At 41.5% G+C, this 12,042-nt stretch overlaps 1 protein-coding gene across 2 annotated transcripts in view; it reads right to left on the bottom strand.

The window, feature by feature from the left end:
- The window catches only part of LOC124147733 (probable ATP-dependent RNA helicase DHX37), a 99,751-nt gene that overhangs the window by 30,935 nt on the left and 56,774 nt on the right, over nt 1-12,042 (bottom strand). For both annotated transcript variants that reach the window (XM_046518484.2, XM_046518485.2), the window contains exons 13-15: nt 1,421-1,523; nt 782-862; nt 335-442 (exon numbers count right to left, since the gene is read on the bottom strand). In XM_046518484.2, the coding sequence (XP_046374440.2) occupies nt 335-442; nt 782-862; nt 1,421-1,523 (292 nt within the window). The remainder of the gene's footprint in view (nt 1-334; nt 443-781; nt 863-1,420; nt 1,524-12,042) is intronic.

The raw sequence follows: 12,042 nt of genomic DNA, 5'->3' as shown, positions 1-12,042 counted from the left end.
AAGACATCTAAGCACTACACAAAGCTATCTTGGCCCTAATGTTATGTCAGTGGTGTGACTGCACTACACCAAAGATATTATTAAGTTGACATTAATACTACACCAGACAATGGGAGCTTTTAGGAAAATATGAGAAAGAATATTCGGTCAGAATGATAAACACATAAATATTCTTTTCACACAAAATACACCTTGGTTGAACAGACATGTAGGTATTCACAACATGTTCATAACCCAGCCATAATCAGACACACCTCCAAGAGTACTTACAACAATAGAATAAAGCTTTAATACACTGAAGAACTGATGATGCATGGTCATCAAACCTCCCTACCTTTCCTGTATCCACAACATACTTGATGTTGGGGATGGTGAGCGACGTCTCAGCAACATTGGTGGCGACCACACACAGCCGACATCCTTCTGGGGGAGGCTCAAACACCTAAGGGACAGGTACTTTTATTGTAACATTGTCAAACTTTATGTAAGTAGCCCCCCATAAACAATATTAAATACTTTCTATTCCTCAGGTAATCTTTCAAGTCCCCCCAAGGCAAGGATGGCCCAGTTGTCTCATCATACGTCTCTGTGCTGCGTTGCACCTATGATCGTGGGTACATTTATGTTCCTAGGTCAGACCAACCATGGTGCATGAGGACACACAAGCAGCCAGATCACGGGTAAGAACCATCTCATACTAATCATCAGTATACTCTTACAACTGGAATCCCCACATGCCACTTATAGAGCCCTTCCAATGTTGTGACCTTGACCTCCTTACCTTGACCTGCTTGTCACTTGAGAGAAGGGAGTACAGCGGCAGAACGTACATGGGGTCAGAAGAGCTGCCGGCACCAGTTTCCTGGAATACAAATATATACCAACGTGAAGTGGGAACCAGGAACCACAACATCTCACTTGCCTTTGTGGCACACGCATGGAGAAGGAGGTGGACTTTTGTAACTGAAGAATGTGTCCACCACCCCACCATACTCTTCATCTGGACAGGTACAGGTCAGGATATTTATGAAAATATGACCACTTTTCCCATAATCCCAACACAGGCTTCTCTGTAAATCACTAGCATGTCCTCCCCATCATCCCCGACTCAAGGCCTCTTAACTTTTGGAATAATATTTATGGTAATGTAGACACAAAGTGCCCTTCAAGGTGAATCGGTTTTAATGAGCTAAGAGTCTTACTCTGACCTAAGATGCCCACAGGAGGAAAAAATTGGAGACACTAAAATCACTTAACAGTTGTCAAAGTCATGATAAGCAGAAGGGAGACTGATGCCAAAGCAACACTCAACCAGCTCTTATAAACATAGGAAGGTTGACTACTGTCATTTCTGGTTTACATCAAAGAGACTAGATATGATGACCAGCAGTATTATCATAGGGACACAGAGGTGACTGACCTGGTCTGAAAGATCCTCTATGTCCTCCAGTCCAACGTCCACATCGGAGTCAGGCTCTCCATAGTCCACGTCTGTCTCCTCATCCCTTGGCACAACCGAGTAGCTGACACAACACACAGCACACCATACAGACCCAGACACTTTACACATTACCTTTATGCTGCTATCTTTCAACTGTCCATTCAACACATTCTGATGTACCAATAACACACTACAGGGAATAGTCTGTTTTATCATCATAAACATTTCCAAATAATAATTAAGGTAGCTAAATTGAGAAATTGATATTAACAAACCATAATGCTATCCCCCAACTGTTTGAATGAATCATTCATCATGATAACGTGCAGTGAGGAATGAGGGCCTTACTCCACTTTATGCAATATTCCAGCAAAATGACAGCCGGGGGAACTAAGAGTATGCTTCACACATTGTACCCATGTGGGGACCCAGAGTCTTCAGCCTGACAAGCAAGACTGCCCCCAGCCGTGTGGGGGATGATCAGCTGAACTGATCGAGATCCCAGTTTATTATACACACTAAATCGGTCCAGGGGTATAATGATCTCCTCTCGTTGACTAGTCATCTGCCTACTATCCATCCTCTTATTCCGGATACCAAGCTATTTGGCTACTGTAGCCCCATAAAACAAGCCTGTCTGCAGTAACAGATACATTTAGATTGTATTCCAGTGGTGTTTCCCTGTCTGCAGTAACAGATACATTTAGATTGTATCCCAGTGGTGTTTCCCTCTCTGCAGTAACAGATACATTTAGATTGTATCCCAGTGGTGTTTCCCTCTCTGCAGTAACAGATACATTTAGATTGTATCCCAGTGGTGTTTCCCTGTCTGCAGTAACAGATACATTTAGATTGTATCCCAGTGGTGTTTCCCTGTCTGCAGTAACAGATACATTTAGATTGTATCCCAGTGGTGTTTCCCTGTCTGCAGTAACAGATACATTTAGATTGTATCCTGGTGGTGTTTCCCTGTCTGCAGTAACAGATACATTTAGATTGTATCCTGGTGGTGTTTCCCTGTCTGCAGTAACAGATACATTTAGATTGTATCCCAGTGGTGTTTCCCTGTCTGTAGTAACAGATACATTTAGATTGTATCCTGGTGGTGTTTCCCTCTCTGCAGTAACTGATACATTTAGATTGTATCCTGGTGGTGTTTCCCTGTCTGCAGTAACTGATACATTTAGATTGTATCCTGGTGGTGTTTCCCTCTCTGCAGTAACTGATACATTTAGATTGTATCCCAGTGGTGTTTCCCTCTCTGCAGTAACAGATACATTTAGATTGTATCCCAGTGGTGTTTCCCTGTCTGCAGTAACAGATACATTTAGATTGTATCCCAGTGGTGTTTCCCTGTCTGCAGTAACAGATACATTTAGATTGTATCCCAGTGGTGTTTCCCTGTCTGCAGTAACAGATACATTTAGATTGTATCCTGGTGGTGTTTCCCTGTCTGCAGTAACTGATACATTTAGATTGTATCCTGGTGGTGTTTCCCTGTCTGCAGAAACTGATACATTTAGATTGTATCCCAGTGGTGTTTCCCTCTCTGCAGTAACAGATACATTTAGATTGTATCCTGGTGGTGTTTCCCTGTCTGCAGTAACTGATACATTTAGATTGTATCCCAGTGGTGTTTCCCTGTCTGCAGTAACAGATACATTTAGATTGTATCCCAGTGGTGTTTCCCTGTCTGCAGTAACAGATATATTTAGATTGTATTCCAGTGGTGTTTCCCTGTCTGCAGTAACTGATACATTTAGATTGTATCCTGGTGGTGTTTCCCTGTCTGCAGTAACAGATACATTTAGATTGTATCCCAGTGGTGTTTCCCTGTCTGCAGTAACAGATACATTTAGATTGTATTCCAGTGGTGTTTCCCTCTCTGCAGTAACTGATACATTTAGATTGTATCCCAGTGGTGTTTCCCTGTCTGCAGTAACTGATACATTTAGATTGTATCCCAGTGGTGTTTCCCTGTCTGCAGTAACAGATACATTTAGATTGTATCCCAGTGGTGTTTCCCTCTCTGCAGTAACAGATACATTTAGATTGTATCCTGGTGGTGTTTCCCTGTCTGCAGTAACAGATACATTTAGATTGTATCCCAGTGGTGTTTCCCTCTCTGCAGTAACTGATACATTTAGATTGTATCCCAGTGGTGTTTCCCTGTCTGCAGTAACTGATACATTTAGATTGTATCCTGGTGGTGTTTCCCTCTCTGCAGTAACAGATACATTTAGATTGTATCCCAGTGGTGTTTCCCTGTCTGCAGTAACAGATACATTTAGATTGTATTCCAGTGGTGTTTCCCTGTCTGCAGTAACAGATACATTTAGATTGTATCCCAGTGGTGTTTCCCTGTCTGCAGTAACAGATACATTTAGATTGTATCCCAGTGGTGTTTCCCTGTCTGCAGTAACAGATACATTTAGATTGTATTCCAGTGGTGTTTCCCTCTCTGCAGTAACAGATACATTTAGATTGTATCCCAGTGGTGTTTCCCTCTCTGCAGTAACAGATACATTTAGATTGTATCCCAGTGGTGTTTCCCTGTCTGCAGTAACAGATACATTTAGATTGTATTCCAGTGGTGTTTCCCTGTCTGCAGTAACAGATACATTTAGATTGTATCCTAGTGGTGTTTCCCTCTCTGCAGTAACAGATACATTTAGATTGTATCCCAGTGGTGTTTCCCTGTCTGCAGTAACAGATACATTTAGATTGTATTCCAGTGGTGTTTCCCTGTCTGCAGTAACAGATACATTTAGATTGTATCCCAGTGGTGTTTCCCTGTCTGCAGTAACAGATACATTTAGATTGTATCCCAGTGGTGTTTCCCTGTCTGCAATAACTGATACATTTAGATTGTATCCCAGTGGTGTTTCCCTCTCTGCAGTAACTGATACATTTAGATTGTATCCTGGTAGTGTTTCCCTGTCTGCAGTAACAGATATATTTAGATTGTATCCCAGTGGTGTTTCCCTGTCTGCAGTAACAGATACATTTAGATTGTATCCCAGTGGTGTTTCCCTCTCTGCAGTAACTGATACATTTAGATTGTATCCTGGTGGTGTTTCCCTGTCTGCAGTAACAGATACATTTAGATTGTATCCCAGTGGTGTTTCCCTCTCTGCAGTAACAGATACATTTAGATTGTATCCCAGTGGTGATTCCCTCTCTGCAGTAACAGATACATTTAGATTGTATTCCAGTGGTGTTTCCCTCTCTGCAGTAACAGATACATTTAGATTGTATTCCAGTGGTGTTTCCCTCTCTGCAGTAACAGATACATTTAGATTGTATCCCAGTGGTGTTTCCCTGTCTGCAGTAACAGATACATTTAGATTGTATCCCAGTGGTGTTTCCCTGTCTGCAGTAACTGATACATTTAGATTGTATCCTGGTGGTGTTTCCCTCTCTGCAGTAACAGATACATTTAGATTGTATCCCAGTGGTGTTTCCCTGTCTGCAGTAACTGATACATTTAGATTGTATCCCAGTGGTGTTTCCCTGTCTGCAGTAACAGATACATTTAGATTGTATTCCAGTGGTGTTTCCCTGTCTGCAGTAACTGATACATTTAGATTGTATCCCAGTGGTGATTCCCTCTCTGCAGTAACAGATACATTTAGATTGTATCCTGGTGGTGTTTCCCTCTCTGCAGTAACTGATACATTTAGATTGTATCCTGGTGGTGTTTCCCTGTCTGCAGTAACAGATACATTTAGATTGTATCCCAGTGGTGTTTCCCTGTCTGCAGTAACAGATACATTTAGATTGTATCCCAGTGGTGTTTCCCTGTCTGCAGTAACAGATACATTTAGATTGTATCCCAGAGGTGTTTCCCTCTCTGCAGTAACAGATACATTTAGATTGTATCCCAGTGGTGTTTCCCTGTCTGCAGTAACAGATACATTTAGATTGTATCCCAGTGGTGTTTCCCTGTCTGCAGTAACTGATACATTTAGATTGTATTCCAGTGGTGTTTCCCTGTCTGCAGTAACTGATACATTTAGATTGTATCCCAGTGGTGTTTCCCTCTCTGCAGTAACTGATACATTTAGATTGTATCCCAGTGGTGTTTCCCTCTCTGCAGTAACAGATACATTTAGATTGTATCCTGGTGGTGTTTCCCTGTCTGCAGTAACAGATACATTTAGATTGTATCCCAGTGGTGTTTCCCTCTCTGCAGTAACTGATACATTTAGATTGTATCCCAGTGGTGTTTCCCTGTCTGCAGTAACTGATACATTTAGATTGTATCCTGGTGGTGTTTCCCTCTCTGCAGTAACAGATACATTTAGATTGTATCCTGGTGGTGTTTCCCTGTCTGCAGTAACAGATACATTTAGATTGTATTCCAGTGGTGTTTCCCTGTCTGCAGTAACAGATACATTTAGATTGTATCCCAGTGGTGTTTCCCTGTCTGCAGTAACAGATACATTTAGATTGTATCCCAGTGGTGTTTCCCTGTCTGCAGTAACAGATACATTTAGATTGTATTCCAGTGGTGTTTCCCTCTCTGCAGTAACAGATACATTTAGATTGTATCCCAGTGGTGTTTCCCTCTCTGCAGTAACAGATACATTTAGATTGTATCCTGGTGGTGTTTCCCTCTCTGCAGTAACAGATACATTTAGATTGTATCCCAGTGGTGTTTCCCTGTCTGCAGTAACAGATACATTTAGATTGTATCCCAGTGGTGTTTCCCTGTCTGCAGTAACAGATACATTTAGATTGTATCCTGGTGGTGTTTCCCTCTCTGCAGTAACAGATACATTTAGATTGTATCCCAGTGGTGTTTCCCTGTCTGCAGTAACAGATACATTTAGATTGTATTCCAGTGGTGTTTCCCTGTCTGCAGTAACAGATACATTTAGATTGTATCCCAGTGGTGATTCCCTCTCTGCAGTAACAGATACATTTAGATTGTATTCCAGTGGTCTTTCCCTCTCTGCAGTAACAGATACATTTAGATTGTATTCCAGTGGTGTTTCCCTGTCTGCAGTAACAGATACATTTAGATTGTATCCCAGTGGTGTTTCCCTGTCTGCAGTAACAGATACATTTAGATTGTATCCCAGAGGTGTTTCCCTCTCTGCAGTAACAGATACATTTAGATTGTATCCCAGTGGTGTTTCCCTGTCTGCAGTAACAGATACATTTAGATTGTATCCCAGTGGTGTTTCCCTGTCTGCAGTAACTGATACATTTAGATTGTATTCCAGTGGTGTTTCCCTGTCTGCAGTAACTGATACATTTAGATTGTATCCCAGTGGTGTTTCCCTCTCTGCAGTAACTGATACATTTAGATTGTATCCCAGTGGTGTTTCCCTCTCTGCAGTAACAGATACATTTAGATTGTATCCCAGTGGTGTTTCCCTGTCTGCAGTAACAGATACATTTAGATTGTATCCCAGTGGTGTTTCCCTCTCTGCAGTAACTGATACATTTAGATTGTATCCCAGTGGTGTTTCCCTGTCTGCAGTAACTGATACATTTAGATTGTATCCTGGTGGTGTTTCCCTCTCTGCAGTAACAGATACATTTAGATTGTATCCTGGTGGTGTTTCCCTGTCTGCAGTAACAGATACATTTAGATTGTATTCCAGTGGTGTTTCCCTGTCTGCAGTAACAGATACATTTAGATTGTATCCCAGTGGTGTTTCCCTGTCTGCAGTAACAGATACATTTAGATTGTATCCCAGTGGTGTTTCCCTGTCTGCAGTAACAGATACATTTAGATTGTATTCCAGTGGTGTTTCCCTCTCTGCAGTAACAGATACATTTAGATTGTATCCCAGTGGTGTTTCCCTCTCTGCAGTAACAGATACATTTAGATTGTATCCTGGTGGTGTTTCCCTCTCTGCAGTAACAGATACATTTAGATTGTATCCCAGTGGTGTTTCCCTGTCTGCAGTAACAGATACATTTAGATTGTATCCCAGTGGTGTTTCCCTGTCTGCAGTAACAGATACATTTAGATTGTATCCTGGTGGTGTTTCCCTCTCTGCAGTAACAGATACATTTAGATTGTATCCCAGTGGTGTTTCCCTGTCTGCAGTAACAGATACATTTAGATTGTATTCCAGTGGTGTTTCCCTGTCTGCAGTAACAGATACATTTAGATTGTATCCCAGTGGTGTTTCCCTGTCTGCAGTAACAGATACATTTAGATTCTATCCCAGTGGTGTTTCCCTGTCTGCAATAACTGATACATTTAGATTGTATCCTGGTGGTGTTTCCCTCTCTGCAGTAACTGATACATTTAGATTGTATCCTGGTGGTGTTTCCCTGTCTGCAGTAAAAGATATATTTAGATTGTATCCCAGTGGTGTTTCCCTGTCTGCAGTAACAGATACATTTAGATTGTATCCCAGTGGTGTTTCCCTGTCTGCAGTAACTGATACATTTAGATTGTATCCTGGTGGTGTTTCCCTGTCTGCAGTAACAGATACATTTAGATTGTATCCCAGTGGTGTTTCCCTGTCTGCAGTAACAGATACATTTAGATTGTATCCCAGTGGTGATTCCCTCTCTGCAGTAACAGATACATTTAGATTGTATTCCAGTGGTGTTTCCCTCTCTGCAGTAACAGATACATTTAGATTGTATTCCAGTGGTGTTTCCCTCTCTGCAGTAACAGATACATTTAGATTGTATCCCAGTGGTGTTTCCCTGTCTGCAGTAACAGATACATTTAGATTGTATCCCAGTGGTGTTTCCCTGTCTGCAGTAACTGATACATTTAGATTGTATCCCGGTGGTGTTTCCCTCTCTGCAGTAACTGATACATTTAGATTGTATCCCAGTGGTGTTTCCCTGTCTGCAGTAACTGATACATTTAGATTGTATCCCAGTGGTGTTTCCCTGTCTGCAGTAACTGATACATTTAGATTGTATCCCAGTGGTGTTTCCCTGTCTGCAGTAACAGATACATTTAGATTGTATTCCAGTGGTGTTTCCCTGTCTGCAGTAACTGATACATTTAGATTGTATCCTGGTGGTGTTTCCCTCTCTGCAGTAACAGATACATTTAGATTGTATCCTGGTGGTGTTTCCCTCTCTGCAGTAACTGATACATTTAGATTGTATCCCAGTGGTGTTTCCCTGTCTGCAGTAACAGATACATTTAGATTGTATTCCAGTGGTGTTTCCCTGTCTGCAGTAACTGATACATTTAGATTGTATCCCAGTGGTGTTTCCCTCTCTGCAGTAACTGATACATTTAGATTGTATCCTGGTGGTGTTTCCCTGTCTGCAGTAACAGATACATTTAGATTGTATCCTGGTGGTGTTTCCCTCTCTGCAGTAACAGATACATTTAGATTGTATCCCAGTGGTGTTTCCCTGTCTGCAGTAACAGATACATTTAGATTGTATCCCAGAGGTGTTTCACTGTCTGCAGTAACAGATACATTTAGATTGTATCCCAGTGGTGTTTCCCTGTCTGCAGTAACAGATACATTTAGATTGTATCCCAGTGGTGTTTCCCTGTCTGCAGTAACTGATACATTTAGATTGTATTCCAGTGGTGTTTCCCTGCCTGCAGTAACTGATACATTTAGATTGTATCCCAGTGGTGTTTCCCTCTCTGCAGTAACTGATACATTTAGATTGTATCCCAGTGGTGTTTCCCTGTCTGCAGTAACAGATACATTTAGATTGTATCCTGGTGGTGTTTCCCTGTCTGCAGTAACAGATACATTTAGATTGTATCCCAGTGGTGTTTACCTCTCTGCAGTAACTGATACATTTAGATTGTATCCCAGTGGTGTTTCCCTGTCTGCAGTAACTGATACATTTAGATTGTATCCCAGTGGTGTTTCCCTCTCTGCAGTAACAGATACATTTAGATTGTATCCCAGTGGTGTTTCCCTGTCTGCAGTAACAGATACATTTAGATTGTATGCCAGTGGTGTTTCCCTGTCTGCAGTAACAGATACATTTAGATTGTATCCCAGTGGTGTTTCCCTGTCTGCAGTAACAGATACATTTAGATTGTATTCCAGTGGTGTTTCCCTCTCTGCAGTAACAGATACATTTAGATTGTATCCCAGTGGTGTTTCCCTCTCTGCAGTAACAGATACATTTAGATTGTATCCTGGTGGTGTTTCCCTCTCTGCAGTAACAGATACATTTAGATTGTATCCCAGTGGTGTTTCCCTGTCTGCAGTAACAGATACATTTAGATTGTATCCCAGTGGTGTTTCCCTGTCTGCAGTAACAGATACATTTAGATTGTATCCTGGTGGTGTTTCCCTCTCTGCAGTAACAGATACATTTAGATTGTATCCCAGTGGTGTTTCCCTGTCTGCAGTAACAGATACATTTAGATTGTATTCCAGTGGTGTTTCCCTGTCTGCAGTAACAGATACATTTAGATTGTATCCCAGTGGTGTTTCCCTGTCTGCAGTAACAGATACATTTAGATTGTATCCCAGTGGTGTTTCCCTGTCTGCAATAACTGATACATTTAGATTGTATCCCAGTGGTGTTTCCCTCTCTGCAGTAACTGATACATTTAGATTGTATCCTGGTGGTGTTTCCCTGTCTGCAGTAACAGATATATTTAGATTGTATCCCAGTGGTGTTTCCCTGTCTGCAGTAACAGATACATTTAGATTGTATCCCAGTGGTGTTTCCCTGTCTGCAGTAACTGATACATTTAGATTGTATCCTGGTGGTGTTTCCCTGTCTGCAGTAACAGATACATTTAGATTGTATCCCAGTGGTGTTTCCCTGTCTGCAGTAACAGATACATTTAGATTGTATTCCAGTGGTGTTTCACTGTCTGCAGTAACAGATACATTTAGATTGTATTCCAGTGGTGTTTCCCTCTCTGCAGTAACAGATACATTTAGATTGTATCCCAGTGGTGTTTCCCTGTCTGCAGTAACAGATACATTTAGATTGTATCCCAGTGGTGTTTCCCTGTCTGCAGTAACAGATACATTTAGATTGTATCCCAGAGGTGTTTCCCTGTCTGCAGTAACAGATACATTTAGATTGTATCCCAGTGGTGTTTCCCTGTCTGCAGTAACAGATACGTTTAGATTGTATCCCAGTGGTGTTTCCCTGTCTGCAGTAACTGATACATTTAGATTGTATTCCAGTGGTGTTTCCCTGTCTGCAGTAACTGATACATTTAGATTGTATCCCAGTGGTGTTTCCCTCTCTGCAGTAACTGATACATTTAGATTGTATCCTGGTGGTGTTTCCCTGTCTGCAGTAACAGATACATTTAGATTGTATCCTGGTGGTGTTTCCCTCTCTGCAGTAACAGATACATTTAGATTGTATCCCAGTGGTGTTTCCCTGTCTGCAGTAACAGATACATTTAGATTGTATCCCAGAGGTGTTTCACTGTCTGCAGTAACAGATACATTTAGATTGTATCCCAGTGGTGTTTCCCTGTCTGCAGTAACAGATACATTTAGATTGTATCCCAGTGGTGTTTCCCTGTCTGCAGTAACTGATACATTTAGATTGTATTCCAGTGGTGTTTCCCTGTCTGCAGTAACTGATACATTTAGATTGTATCCCAGTGGTGTTTCCCTCTCTGCAGTAACTGATACATTTAGATTGTATCCCAGTGGTGTTTCCCTGTCTGCAGTAACAGATACATTTAGATTGTATCCTGGTGGTGTTTCCCTGTCTGCAGTAACAGATACATTTAGATTGTATCCCAGTGGTGTTTCCCTCTCTGCAGTAACTGATACATTTAGATTGTATCCCAGTGGTGTTTCCCTGTCTGCAGTAACTGATACATTTAGATTGTATCCCAGTGGTGTTTCCCTCTCTGCAGTAACAGATACATTTAGATTGTATCCCAGTGGTGTTTCCCTGTCTGCAGTAACAGATACATTTAGATTGTATTCCAGTGGTGTTTCCCTGTCTGCAGTAACAGATACATTTAGATTGTATCCCAGTGGTGTTTCCCTGTCTGCAGTAACAGATACATTTAGATTGTATTCCAGTGGTGTTTCCCTCTCTGCAGTAACAGATACATTTAGATTGTATCCCAGTGGTGTTTCCCTCTCTGCAGTAACAGATACATTTAGATTGTATCCTGGTGGTGTTTCACTCTCTGCAGTAACAGATACATTTAGATTGTATCCCAGTGGTGTTTCCCTGTCTGCAGTAACAGATACATTTAGATTGTATCCCAGTGGTGTTTCCCTGTCTGCAGTAACAGATACATTTAGATTGTATCCTGGTGGTGTTTCCCTCTCTGCAGTAACAGATACATTTAGATTGTATCCCAGTGGTGTTTCCCTGTCTGCAGTAACAGATACATTTAGATTGTATTCCAGTGGTGTTTCCCTGTCTGCAGTAACAGATACATTTAGATTGTATCCCAGTGGTGTTTCCCTGTCTGCAGTAACAGATACATTTAGATTGTATCCCAGTGGTGTTTCCCTGTCTGCAATAACTGATACATTTAGATTGTATCCCAGTGGTGTTTCCCTCTCTGCAGTAACTGATACATTTAGATTGTATCCTGGTGGTGTTTCCCTGTCTGCAGTAACAGATATATTTAGATTGTATCCCAGTGGTGTTTCCCTGTCTGCAGTAACAGATACATTTAGATTGTA

This window comes from Haliotis rufescens, unplaced genomic scaffold (assembly GCF_023055435.1).
Source record: "Haliotis rufescens isolate VD_foot unplaced genomic scaffold, xgHalRufe1.0.p SCAF_36, whole genome shotgun sequence".
Lineage (NCBI taxonomy): Eukaryota > Metazoa > Mollusca > Gastropoda > Lepetellida > Haliotidae > Haliotis > Haliotis rufescens.
Note: the sequence above shows the minus strand (reverse complement) of the source record. Positions and strands in the feature narration are given on the sequence as shown.